Source organism: Symphalangus syndactylus, chromosome 17 (assembly GCF_028878055.3).
Source record: "Symphalangus syndactylus isolate Jambi chromosome 17, NHGRI_mSymSyn1-v2.1_pri, whole genome shotgun sequence".
In the NCBI taxonomy this organism is placed as follows: domain Eukaryota; kingdom Metazoa; phylum Chordata; class Mammalia; order Primates; family Hylobatidae; genus Symphalangus; species Symphalangus syndactylus.
This window is the reverse complement of record NC_072439.2, coordinates 97,916,846-97,931,040: the sequence shown is the minus strand read 5'-3', so window position 1 is coordinate 97,931,040 and position 14,195 is coordinate 97,916,846. Positions and strand designations below refer to the sequence as shown.

At 48.0% G+C, this 14,195-nt stretch overlaps 1 protein-coding gene and 1 pseudogene across 1 annotated transcript in view; one reads left to right on the top strand and one right to left on the bottom strand.

The window, feature by feature from the left end:
- LOC134732864 (succinate dehydrogenase [ubiquinone] flavoprotein subunit, mitochondrial-like) overlaps positions 1-14,195 on the top strand; it is a 41,945-nt pseudogene that overhangs the window by 12,074 nt on the left and 15,676 nt on the right.
- The window catches only part of LOC134733199 (dynamin-like 120 kDa protein, mitochondrial), a 77,987-nt gene continuing 75,657 nt past the window's right edge, over positions 11,866-14,195 (bottom strand). The window contains 1 exon segment of the mRNA XM_063622131.1: positions 11,866-13,121. Within this exon segment, the coding sequence (XP_063478201.1) occupies positions 13,082-13,121 (40 nt within the window). The 3' untranslated portion in view covers positions 11,866-13,081.

The window sequence follows — 14,195 nt, the reverse complement described above, 5'->3', positions numbered from 1 at the left end:
CGCACCCGGCCTACTTCCCTCTCTTTCTCTGACCCGTAGCACAGACACCCTGTTGAGGGAGATGGGCTTGTGGAGGAATGGGCACCTTGACATTTCACCTGAAATGAAATCTTCCTTTCCACAGGTCCTGAGGCGTGTGAATGGCCAGGATCAGATTGTGCCCGGCCTGTACACCTGTGGGGAGGCCGCCTGTGCCTCTGTACGTGGTGCCAACCGCCTCGGGGCAAACTCGCTGTTGGACCTGGTTGCCTGGTCAGGCATGTGCCCTGAGCATGGAAGAGTCATGCAGGCCTGGTAAGTGTTTTCTTCAGGAGCCAGACTATTTGAGAAGGGCAGGAGGTTAGTCTTCTTTCTTTTTTTTGAGACAGGGTCAGCCCAGGCTGGAGTGCAGTGGCACAGTCATAGCAGCCTCAACCTCCCGAGCTCAAGCAGTCCTCAACACCTCAACCTTCAGAGCCCGAAGTAGCTGGGACTGCAGATATGCACCACCACACCTGGCTAATTTAAAAAAAATTTTTTTGTAGAGACAGGGTCTCACAATATTGCCCAGGCTGGTCTTGAACTCCTAGACTCAAACAGTCCTTCTGCCTCAGCTTCCCAAACTATTGGGATTACAGGCATGAGCCACTGCACCCAGCCGGTTACAAAGCCTCGATTTGTTACTGGAAATTTGCTTAGTGATCATATAGAGGTAGTCTGGGTTTTTTCCCCAGAAGTGATTAAACTGAGAAATCCAGAGATTATATGGTGGTAATGTTGAGACTAGATAGAGGCTGGTTGGGGATCTTAACAGTTAAGGTGACATTTTTGGGGTTACATTTTTTTTTTTTTTTAATTATTTTGCAGTCATTATTTTCTGCTTAGAAAAAGCACTATTAGGAAGTTGTTATTTGTAGGGGAATCTCATTACATATTACTTGCCTGATAAAAATCACTTATTTGCAATGAAATATTTAAAATAGTTGGCATGAATGAATATGTAACTTCTTGGTACTTAGAAAAATAATTTAGGCCATTCTAAAAACAAAGTACAACTAATCTCTATTGGAGGAGAAGGGCTGACTTAGAGTGAACAGGATTCCCACCCTCTACGGACAGATTGGATTTCACTTGCTGGTTTTCTTTTCATGATAGTGTCAAATAACGTGCAGGAAAAGAAATACCATGTGTAGGAGTGTGAGTCTTACGTGCACTAAGAACAGGACAGTTAGCATCACTCCCACCTCCAGAGATGTTCACGGTGGTTATCCAGCCTCGTGTGCTCGGAACAGTGTGAGGTGGATGAGGCACTGGTGGATGTTTGTGTGGCAAGGATGGTGGGACCCCAGGCCCACGTTCTTCCCGTTACGTTTCTCTGGTGTTAACTGTTTAGCATGATTTCTGCTGTTTTTATAGAACAGGTGCTTTTTGCTCTGTTGAAAAGAGCAAATAAAAGTGAAATAAAAACTAGCACTGCCATAACTTATAAACATGCGCCCTTTTATATCTGTAGTTAGAAAGGTACAGATAGTATTAAAAGGGTAGCTTACTTCAGACACTCCGTCTCTGTGGATCTGACCACAGCCCAGGAGGCCAGCACACGCAGAGCTGGCGTCTTATCCCAAGCCATTGCTGATCATCGGTGAAGGCGGAGTTCAGGTCCCTCGTTCTTGACGCCACAGGTTGTGCTTGTCTCATTCCATAGCCCTGCACTTTGTAGCAGTGAGGACTGATACCACTTCTCTCAGAGCAATGTAGAAATTTTGAGCTTCTCTTTCTTTGAAAATGCAGAAAAGAACATTTTGTAAGAATACCCTATACTTTACATCTGAGAAACCGCTCACACATGCAGCATCTCACACAGGATGCTGTGGAGTCAGACTCAAAAGGCTGCACACCTGTGGTTCTGTTGATACGACATTCTGGAAAAGGCACATCTAGGGAAGAAAAGGGATTGGTGGTTGCCAGAAGCTGTTTCCTGATTGTGCTGAGACTTACAGACACAGCTCTGTGTGTGTCAAAATTTGAAAAACCCTACATTAAAAATGATGAGTTTATTTTACTGTATCTTTAAGCTTTAATTTTTAAAAATGAAAAAATGCTTGTAGCATCCCTACTTCTCCCCCACGCCCCCCCCCAAAAAAAATACATATATATATATATATATATATATTTTTTTTTTTTTAGACATAGTCTCCCTCTGTCGCCCAGGCTGGAGCGCAGTGGTACGATCAGGTGCACGCCACCACATCTGGCTGATTTTTAAAAATGTTTTCTAGGGACAGGGTCTCCCTGTGTTGCCCAGGATGGTCTTGAACTCCTGACCTCAAGTGATCCTCCTGTCTCAGCCTCCCAAAGTGGTTACATGCATCTGTACATGTGTTGAAATTGGTAGAACTGAGGCTGGGTGCAGTGGCTCGCGCCTATAATCCCACCACTTTGGGAGGCCGAGGCAGGCAGATTGCTTGAGCTCAGGAGTTCAAGACCAGCTTGGGCAAGGTGATGAAACCCCGTCTCTACCAAAAATACAAAAATTAGCTGGGTATGGTGGCTCACACTTGGGTAGTCCCAGCTACTTGGGAGGCTGAGGTGGGAGGATTGCTGGAGCCTGGAAGGCGGAGGTTGCAGTGAGCCGAGATCACACCACTGCACTCCAGCCTGGGCAACAGAGGGAAGAGACATTGTCTCAAAAAAAAGAAAAGAAAAAATAAATTGTAGAACTGTCCACCAAAAGAAAAAAGTCAATTTTAATGAATGATCAATTTTTAAAGCATTATAAACAAAAGGAAAAGAAACACCAGCTAGCCTAGAAACATTTGAGCAGACCCTCAAGAGACCCAGTGCAGACCCTCCAGACTCACGGCCTGGGCCGGGGGAGAGGCGGTGCAGACCCTCGAGACTCACGGCCTGGGCCCGGGGAGAGGCGGTGCAGACCCTCAGGAGACCCACGGCCTGGGCCCAGGGACAGGCGGTGCAGACCCTCAAGAGACCCACGGCCTGGGCCCGGGGAGAGGCGGTGCAGACCCTCAAGAGACCCACGGCCTGGGCCCGGGGAGAGGCGGTGCAGACCCTCAAGAGACCCACGGCCTGGGCCCGGGGAGAGGCGGTGCAGACCCTCAGGAGACCCACGGCCTGGGCCCGGGGAGAGGCGGTGCAGACCCTCAGGAGACCCACGGCCTGGGCCCGGGGAGAGGCGGTGCAGACCCTCAGGAGACCCACGGCCTGGGCCCGGGGAGAGGCGGTGCAGACCCTCAGGAGACCCACGGCCTGGGCCCGGGGAGAGGCGGTGCAGACCCTCAGGAGACCCACGGCCTGGGCCCGGGGAGAGGCGGTGCAGACCCTCAGGAGACCCACGGCTTGGGCCCGGGGAGAGGCGGTGCAGACCCTCAAGAGACCCACGGCCTGGGCCCGGGGAGAGGCGGTGCAGACCCTCAGGAGTCCCACGGCCTGGGCCCGGGGAGAGGCGGTGCAGACCCTCAGGAGACCCACAGCCTGGGCCCGGGGAGAGGCAGTGGGCGGGGCAGGGCCTGTTTGACTCCTGCATTTCATACCTCCTACCTCCTGCATGTGTTACCTATTGAAGCAAATATATATATATAATGTTATAAAAAGAAAAACTTTACAACTTTTTTCAAGACATCTTGGAAACACAAGAGTTGCAAATCTTCGCCGTGCACAGTGGCTCACACATGTGATCCCAGCACTTTGGGAGGCCGAGGCAGGTGGCTCACCTGAGGTCAGGAGTTCGAGACCAGCCTGGCCAACATGGTGAAACCCCACCTCTACTGAAAATACAAAAATTAGCCAGGTATGGTGGCGTACTCCTGTAGTCCCAGCTACTCCGGAGTCTGAGGCAGGAGGATTGCTTGAACCAGGAGGTGGAGGTTGCAGTGAGCCAAGATGGTGCCACTGCACTCCAGCCTGGGCTACAGCGCAAAATTCCATCTCAAAAAAGAAAAGAATTGCAAATCTTGAAGTATAGGTGAGAGCACACAACAGTCGAAGTCAGCAGGTGACTTTCAAGCACACAGCAGCCACCTTCCTCCCCCGATGTGAAGGACACTGGGGTGGCCGGCCCCTTGGGACCACCATCTGGAAGGTGTCTTTTCTTCCCCTTAGTGGAGTGACATTTATATACACTTAATATATATAAATTTGTATACATTTTTTTTTTATTTGTAAGACAGGGTCTCGCTCTGTTGCCCAGGCAGGAGTGCAGTGGCGCAATCTCGGCTCACTGTAACCTCCACCTTTCGGGTTCAAGCAGTTCTCATGCCAGATAATTTTTGTGTGTTTAGTAGAAATGCGGTTTTGCCACGTTGGCCAGGCTGCTCTTGAACTCCTGACCTCAAGTGATCCACCTACCTCGGCCTCCTACGGTGCTGGGATCACAGGCGTGAGCCACCGCCCCCGGCCTACATTTAATTTTTTAATTTTAATGATGATTTCTAGTTTATTCACTCTAAGATTACTTAATGGATATCTACTGTGTGCCAACAGTTTTGCGTTTCATGTCTGTTCTTTAAAATTGGCCCAACTCAACAGATGGCCTCAGATGTAGGGTGGGCTGGCAGTGTGTTAGCTCAGGAGACTTACACAGTTTCCAGGCTCCTTGAGCGGCTGTGCTACATATTTGTGTGTCATTCTAAATCCATTTGGTTTTTTAAAACGTTTTTCGAAAGTTAAATTCTAGCGTTTTTTGTTGGTGTTTTAGGAGATAAAGTCCCTCCAATTAAACCAAATGCTGGGGAAGAATCTGTCATGAATCTTGACAAATTGAGATTTGCTGATGGAAGCATAAGAACATTGGAACTGCGACTCAGTATGCAGAAGGTAAGAGCCTGGACTCGCTCTGGGGTGAGCAGGCGGGCTGCATACCTGGTCCTGCACTGGTTTTGTTTTTTTAAAAATAGATTTAGGGAGATGCAGGTGCAGTTTTGTGTGGATGTTTTTACTGTGATGTGGTGGAGTCTGGGCTTTTCATGTACCCGTCACGCAAGTCGTGTGTGTTGTACCCAGCAGGTAATTGCTCATCCCCACCCCCACCCCCCGCTTTTTGGAGCCCCCAGTCTCTGTTAGTCCACTCCGTGTGTCCAGGTGTACTCACCGTTCAGCGCCCACTTCCAGTGAGAATGTGTGACACTTGACCTTCTGAGTCACTTCACTTAGGATAGTGAACTCCCGTTCCATCCGTGTGGCTGCAGAAGACATGATTGCGTTCTTTTTTCGTGGCTGAGTAGTATTTCATGGTATATATGTACCACATTTTCTTCATCCGGTCGTCCATTGTTGGACAATTAGGTTGATTCCATGACTTTGCTATTGTGACTAGTGCTGCGATAAACATAAGAGGCTGCACCAGTATCTGGAGGAAACAGCAGCAGGATGTGCTCCTCACTGTACCAAGAATATGGAAGAGACCAGAAGTGCACTTCTCTTCCACATAGAAGGTCAGCAGGCTAGGGGATAATTAGTGACTGCATAGCATCCAGGACAGCCTTCTGTGGTTCACTCGTGTGTGCTTGGGCGTGACCTCCGTGCCCTGACCGTCGCTGGCTGTCATGGATGAGTCACAGCGTGGAGGAGAGGGAGCCGCAGGACCGCCGTAGAAGCTCAGTCCCCAGCAAGGCAGCTTTCTCAGAGGTTTCCTGGAGTTCAACACAACACTGGTGCTTACATCTCAGGCCCAGATATTGATCATGTCATCACGCCTGGCTTCCAGCAGCTCGGAAACGTCTTTAAGCTGGACCTGTTGCTGCCCCTAAATATACTCAGAAGAGAGGGAGAGTGGGCGGCGGGTGGAAAGTGATCTGTGCGGCCTGTGCTGCTGGGAGTCGGTCCAGTAGGACCGTCTGTGATGATGGAAATGTTGAGTGTTTGCCGTCCAGTATGGCAGCCATTAGCCACAGGGGGCTGTGGAGAACCTGATATATAGTCAGTCTAAGAAACTGAATTCTTCTAATAACAAGGATTCGTGTCCAAGAATGAGATCTCTTGTCTACTATTTGCAAGAATTTCTGCGTATTTTCTAAAAAGAAGTCCATTGCTTTAGTCGTATTCTGAAAGGCATTTGGTGTTAGACACAAGAGAGCAGGTTCGCTGCTGACATTTTCAGAGGCCTGTGCCCTTCAGTCTTCAAGTGAGGCTGGGCTTGAGGGAGGCTTTGTGGAAAGGTGAGAAGAACAGCGTGACTAAGGCACAGAAGGCTGAGTGATGCCCTGCAGTGCTTTTGTAGGGTTGGAGGCCAGCTGGGAAAGAAGGAACCATTGCATTAGAGAATGGGAACATGCCTTAGGATATAGAAATGGCAAATCTGAGATAGTTTGAAGTGAGAATACTAGAAGTGTTCCCACCAAACAAGGTGTGTCTTGGTGCCTGCTGTATCCCAGGCTCCATGAGGTGCTGGAGTCGGCACTGAACAAACAGAGCTTCCTATGCTTGTGGAAATGCGTTTCGTTGGGGAAGGGATTTTTCTGCTGACTCTGGCTATTAATAGTAACAATCAAAAAAAGAAATGAGGTACGTTGTTGGAAACAGGCCCCCAAATGTGGCCATAAACTGGCCCCCAAACTGGCCATAAACAAAATCTCTGCAGCATGTGACATGCTCATGATGGCCATGACGCCCACACCAGAAGGTTGTGGGTTTACCCTAATGAGGGCAAGGAGCACCTGGCCCACCCAGAGCGGAAAACCTCTTAAGGCAATCTTAAACCACAAACAATAGCATGAGCGATCTGTGCCTTAAGGACATGCTCCTGCTTCCCTTTATTTCCCATAAGGAATACTTTTAGTAAGTCTTATCACTGTCTTGCTGTCAATAAATACGTGGGTAAATCTCTGTTCGAGGCTCTCAGCTCTGAAGGCTGTGAGACCCCGATTTCCCACCCCACACTCTATATTTCTGTGTGTGTGTCTTTAATTCCTCTACTGCCGCTGGGTTAGGGTTTCCACGACCCAGCTGGTTTTGGCAGTAAATATTGAAAAGGAATAGATACAGTTGCCATTATTTACAGATATAATTTCCAAAAAATTTCCAGAGAATAAACTGAAAAACTAACAGAAACAAAACAAGAATGTAGTAAGGTGTCTGGATAAGAGATTTGTATGTAAAAATCAGTAGCTTTGCAATGTGCCAGCAGTAGTCTGCTCAGACATCAGTAAATATCTCATTCACATTTCAAACAAAAAATTTAAAATGCCTTGAAATACTGTAACCAGAAATACGAAAGAAGGATATGAAAACGTGGCTGCTAAAGGACATGAAAGAATGTAATACTAGATTCTCAGATGCAGTTTTCATTTGTTCTTCCTGAAAAACCATTAGGTTGATGTGCATTACAGTGTCACAATTATGTATGAGTCTCAGGAAAATCAGATGAAATGTCCAAATTAAACCATGAAGGTGCATTGGTAGAGGAAGAGACAGGGTCAGTGGAGCAAAGCACAGTGAGAGGGAGAAGCAAGGAGGAGGAGGGATCACGGAGGTGGTACCTGTCTGTCCCACAGGAAGCAAAAGCTGACGCCCAGTTCCCAGCATACCTACAGTAAACTTCACGTCCACTGCATAGCACGTTTCTCACCACAGTAAAACTATGAAGGAACTCAGTGTACAAGGAGCTTCTACAAAATAGGCAAAAGACAGTAGCCAGATGGGCCAAGGGCCCCAGCCACCCACGCCCCTCCCTCTCCTTGAAGACCTTCCGCTCCAACCCCACCATCAGCAGGGCTCTGCTCAGCTCCTCCTAGTGTGTATCACCACAGGGCTGCTGGCTCGTGTCACGTTGACCACCAGACCCCACGTCAGGAGTCCCACCAGGGGTGTGGGGAGGCAGCCCTGCCTGGTTGGCCGCGGAGCCGTATGGAACGTGGTGCCTCACAGGCAGTCTGCTTGGAGTCCTGGACCCTGGCTATATCCCGCTGGAAAGGATGTGTGTGGGTCTAAGATATGTATGTAATAGAAACATTTATTTATTCAGAAGCTTTAGTCAAAACTTCATTTTTAAGTTCGGAGTAATAAACTCAAAGTCTAAATTTCCTGATTTTTCCGTTTAATTTACATAACAAATAAAATGAAATACAAAACAACAGGTCTGAAAGTTAAGCAGTTCTTGGTATGGCTGCTTCTATGGATTAAAAGTTTACAAATAATATTTTGTGCCACAGTCAATGCAAAATCATGCTGCCGTGTTCCGTGTGGGAAGCGTGTTGCAAGAAGGTTGTGGGAAAATCAGCAAGCTCCACAGAGACCTGAAGCACCTGAAGACGTTCGACCGGGGTGAGCAGACAGCGGGCTCTGTGCACACTGTTGGGCCCTGCCTTCTGCAGGGTGGGCTGGTGTCTGTCCCGTCAGTGCTGACTTAGTTCCATGCTTGCTGTCTGGATGGGTCCTGGCCCTCAGCTATAAAGCTACAACCAGTGACTCCAAGGACTAGCAGGCCCAGGCTGACAGCTCGGAGGGCCCATGTGACTGGGTCCTGCCTGCCCCTGATGGAACTTTTTGTGTCCCCAGGAATGGTCTGGAACACGGACCTGGTGGAGACGCTGGAGCCGCAGAACCTGATGCTGTGTGCGCCGCAGACCATCAGTGGAGCGGAGGCGTGGAAGGAGTCACGGGGCGGGCACGCCAGGGAAGACTACAAGGTGCGCCTTCTCACCACACCCACCTGCACCTGCCTTTTCCTCCCACCTGGTGGGACTCAGCCCCACCCCTGCATTTTCTCTGCATTTTATTTCGTTTCCCCAAAAGTAAATCCAAAAAATGCTTTTTTCCCCCTAGTAACTTTGATCCCTGGGTTCTCGCCATCTTCTGGATCACTGCAACCTTTCCTTGCTTTGGGTCAGCGTCCACTGATGCCAGCAGTGGCATCTCCAAGCCAATGTGATTTGCTGTTAGAAGGGCAAGGTTAGAAGTGCAGCCAGGGGCCGGGCGCGGAGGCTCACGCTTGTAATCCCAGCACTTTGGGAGGCCGAGGCGGGCGGATCATGAGGTCAGGAGATCGAGACCACAGTCTCTACTAAAGACCCCGTCTCTACTAAAAATACAAAAAAATTAGTCGGGCGCCTGTAGTCCCAGCTACTCGGAGAGGCTGAGGCAGAAGAATGGCGTGAACCAGGAGGCAGAGCTTGCAGTGAGCCGAGATCGCGGCACTGCACTCCAGCCCGGGCTGGAGTGCGAGCGAGACTCTGTCTCAAAAAAAAAAAAAAGTGCAGCCAGAGTGTCATGACCAGGAAATAAATGCCAGTTTATTAAATAATGAGTAAGCCACCATTTCAAACCTGCCCTGTGGAGGAAATGTCAGTTTATTAAATAACGAGTAAGCCACCGTTTCAGACCTGCCCTGTGGTTTGGAAAAGGTATTATAGAGCCTGCCCTGTGGTCACTTGTTCTTCAGATGAACTGATTTTTGTGCAGAGCACACATGTTGGATTCTGCCTGGTAAGAGTTTTTCACATATGATAGCAAAAAACCACGGAAAGGGAAGCTTGGGGTGCAAATGCAAGTTCAGGATAAACCACATCAGCAAAAGGACAAAGGCTCCACAAGGCAGGCACACAGGCTGGTTCAGGACTGTGTGTGGGCAGCTGGTGGCAGCCTTTCCAGTCAGCTGAACACGGTGAATGGGAAAATCATTTGTATTCACCATGAAATTTTACTGATTTACCCTCCACTAGAATATCCTGATGGCTGTGATCACTGCTCAGAACTTGCTCGTCTCATACATATTAAGAGTTTTTCCTGCAAAGTATATGAATCCGTGTTTGCCACAATACAGAATAATAAGCAATTTATTATTTTTATTTTTATTTTTTTGAGATGGAGTCTCACCGTCCCCCAGGCTGGAGTGCAGCGGCGCGATCTCAGCTCACTGCAACCTCTGCCTCCCGAGTTCAAGTGATTCTCCTGCCTCAGCCTCCCAAGTAGCTGGGATTACAGACGCATGCCACCATGCCTGGCTAATTTTGTATTTTCAGTAGAGACGGGGTTTCACCATGTTGGCCGAGCTGGTCTCGAACTCCTGACCTCAAGTGAACCACCCACCTTGGCCTCCCAAAGTGCTAGGATTACAGGCATGAGCCACTGTGCCTGACCAGGAGCATAAATTTAGTTGGTGACAATGAGTTTTAATTAGAATAGAAGCCAGGTGCAGTGGCTCCCACCTGTAATCCCAGCATTTGGGAGGCTGAGGCAGGCAGATCACTTGAGCCCCAGAGTTCTAGACCAGCCTGGGCAACATGGCGAAACCTGTCTCTACAAAAATTAAAAAATTAGCCAGGCGTGTTGGTACGTGCCTGAAGTACCAGCTGCTCAGGAGGCTGAGGTGAGATGATTGAGCCTGGGAAGTCAAGGCTCCGGCGAGCTGTGCTCACACCACTGCACTCCAGCCCAGGTGACAGCGAGACCCTGTCTCAAAAGAAAAAATTTCTTTAATAAAAACAGGCTGAAAGAAAGGATTGAGGTAGTTTCCTAGTGCATGGAGCAAAAAGACAAAGTATTTGATAAACTCTTAGGTACATAAAGGATGTCTAAGGGAACACGCGGACATGGATTACTCTGGACTCGCTGCTGGCTGCACACCCCTGGCCACCCATGTGTCCTCTGTGGGTTCTGAACCTGTTGATGGTGCCAACCTCCTGGGCTGAAGTGGAAATGGAATGAGTTCTAGGGCATCTGTCTTTTAGATCATTTTAATGTTTGCTGTGTTTTTTCTGTGTTGCTCTGTTAGAGTAATGAGAAATGTGATGGTGTTTCTGGCGTCAGGTGTGGATTAATGAGTGCGATCACTCCAAGCCCATCCAGGGGAAACAGAAGAAGCCCTTTGAGAAGCACTGGAGGAAGCACACCCGGTCCTATGTGGACGTCAGCACTGGGAAGGTCAGTGTGGAGCTCGTTCTCACCATAGCCCAGCACCCACACGGCCCCACCCAGGTCTGCAGGCTGGCCTTGCTGATGGTGAACGGAGAGGAGCAGGCCAGATTTAAATCAACTCCTGACAGATTTGAGGCACCACTGAAAAAGGCACTCTGATGCAGTCAGGCTTCGGGCTGGAGACAGAATCCAGTGCCTGCAGGTGGTTCAGAGGAGCCTTAAGGAAGCGTTGCTCCATGATGTGGGCCAGATGGAAGTCCCTGGGCAGGAGCAAGTGTCCAAGGCCTGGTGGCAGGGGAGGAGATGATTGTGGACCTAGCGAGAAAGTCAGCATCTGTGGGGTGGGGACACAGCCACTACCAGAAACCAGTCCCATGCCAAGGGAGCCCGGAAGAGACCCCTCCCCTCTCCTCCCATGGGCTGGGCCAACTGGAAGCGTCTGCAGGCGAGCTGAGGGGATGTGGTGCAGCCCTTAGCATCCCCTGGGCACTGAGCAAGCAGAGAAGGGCAGAAATTGAGGAGGGGAACCCCGTCTCTACTAAAAATACAAAAAAATTAGCCGGGCATAGTGGTGGGCGCCTGTAGTCCCAGCTACTCAGGAGGCTGAGGCAGGAGAATGGCGTGAACCCGGGAGGCAGAGCTTGCAGTGAGCCGAGATGGCGCCACTGCACTCCAGCCTGGGCGACTGAGCGAGACTCTGTCTCTAAAAAAAAAAAAAAAAGAAAGAAGAAAAGGAATTGAGGAGGGGCTGTGGTAAGCAGCATCCTGGGAACAGCCAGCCGAGGGTGTGGTAGGGGGGTTGCAGCCTTGTTCCACACAAGCGCAGTTCACCCGTGTGGCATTTCCGCTGGGCATTGAGATTCAGAAATAATGAAGATAGAAAGCTTTTACCCTTAAGCTTTTCATAGCTTGTAAGAGATAGTCGTATAATCATTTAGCCGTGTCTGTGGAAGTTACCTTTGGACTCTCACTATCATCTAGTGTGTCTGTGATTCAGGCAGTAGGTCATTTTCAGGATTTATCATGAAGGCCATTTCCTGGTAGTGTATAGAAATCACACTTCACTCGCTTAGCACAAGTCTATTTTTAATGTTTCCGGGTTTGGGTTTTTTGTTTTGTTTTTGTTTGTCTGAGATAGAGTCTCATCTCTGTTGCCCAGGCTGAAATGTGGTGGCTCGATCTCGTCTCACTGCAGCCTCAACCTCCCGCCGGCTCAGGTGATCCTCCCACCTCAGCCTCCCGGGCACATGCCACCATGCCTGGCTAATTTTTGTATGTTTTGTAGAGACGGGGTTTTGCCACGTTGCCCAGGCTAGTCTTGAGCTCCTGAGCTCAGGTGATCTACCTGTCTTGGCCTCCCCAACAGGCATGAACAAACACGCCCAGCCAGTTTCAGTGATTTTTCAAGAAATACATACTCATTTTAGAAAGTACAAAGAGACTGAAATAAGAGCTCACTAACTTGAGATGACCCATTATGGTTTAAATTTCTTTGTATCTGTGCCTATCTTTTCCTGTGTGTGCATATTTAATACACGGCTTGAGTATTCCTTCTCTGAAATCCTTGGGACTAGAAGTGTTCTGGATTTCGGGCTTGTTCGGACCTTGGAATATTTGTATTATACTTACTGTCTGAGCATCCCTAATGGGAAGATCTGACTCCATAGCACATTTCTTTTGAATGTGATGTTGGTGCTCAGAAAGTTTCAGATTTGGGAGAATTTCAGATGTTTGGATTAGGGATGTTCAGCCTATATAAATATTTACTTCAGGGATCTTCTTGCATTTTAGAGGATGGCATATGGTTTTGATCTGACCATTACTGATAATATTAACTCTGACCACCTGCCAGGCTTCATCCACTGTAAAGTTACTGTTTTCCCTCTTGTAATTAGTACATATTTTCTGAGAACATATTTTGTGTGATGACATAAACATCCCTTTTTGCATCAATGGTTTTATTCCCTTATTTATGTAATTACCAATGTATGGATTCCTATTTCGTTCAATGAGTTACAATTTGTTACTGTCATTATTTTGGGGCCCAAATTGTCCCCAGCCTGGCCAGTTGGAGCCTCCTTCAGAGGGTTTCTGTGACCTGCTGACATCTCATCATCTTTCAAACACTCACTTCCTTTCTACACCCACAGGCTCATCCTGTCCCTTCCCTCCTCCAGCTATGGAATCCACCGTATCTCCAAAGAATCCTGGAAGAGCCTCTCCTGAGACAAAATCATGTGAGCTCCTTTTTCATTTCTTCAATTTTCCTAACTCTAGCTTTATGGTTTCATTTCAATAGTGAACACAGTGTATCTTCTCCAGGATGTGAAAGAAAAATGTATTACTACTACTTATGTACTCATCTTAAAGGGCAATCAGGGCTGGGCATGGTGGCTCACGCCTGTAATCCCAGCACTTTGGGAGGCCGAGGCGGGCAGATCATGAGGTGAGGAGATCGAGACCATCCTGGCTAACACGGGGAAACCCCCTCTCTACTAAAAATATAAAAAATAAGCCAGGCGTGGTGGCGGGTGCCTGTAGTACCAGCTACTCGGGAGGCTGAGGCAGGAGAGAACCGCCTTGCAGTGAGCTGAGATCGCGCCACTGCACTCCAGCCTGGGCGACAGTGGGAGACTCCGTCTCAAAAAAAAAAAGGTTGGGGGGGAGTCTCCAAAGTAATGAAATGTTTTAAAATCGTACAAGCTTAAAACTGGCAAAAAATATGAATGCATCAACATTTTAACAATGTGTACGATATTCTGTAACATGCTGAAACTGTAGTAAAAACTTGATTGCCTCCCTTTCTCCAAATCCAATCAACCAACACACTATGTTCCAATTGAACAGGCTATACTAGAAACTTTGATCCTTATAATACATTAATAAGTTAAATTTTGAAAGTTTTCTGGCTGAAGTATCCATGACCCTATTCCGAAGTGTCAGACCAAAGATAAACAGTAAGGAAAAGGCACTCTCCAGAGTCTTTTCCAGCTAATGGAAAAGTCATGGCTCATCTCCTTAAGGGTGACTGATGCAGCTGAGTCACTGGCAAAACCCTTGCTTCCAAGGACATATTTGGTACATTAACACCATCATAATTTTATATGTACAAAAGTAGTAAATCATTTCAAGGGAGTTATATGACTGCTTTCTCAGGAAAACCAGCAGTAGAACATAAAACTTGGCTTGACAGTGTACATATCTGAGTTAGTAATCCACTTTCTTTAAATAATCAAATTGGGAGTGGAGAGTAATGGGGTTGCAAAGCCTCTATTAAAAACATAAGAAAAGATACTTATGATTTTCCAATCACTTAAAAATGTGTTATGCTGGTAAAATTCATTGAA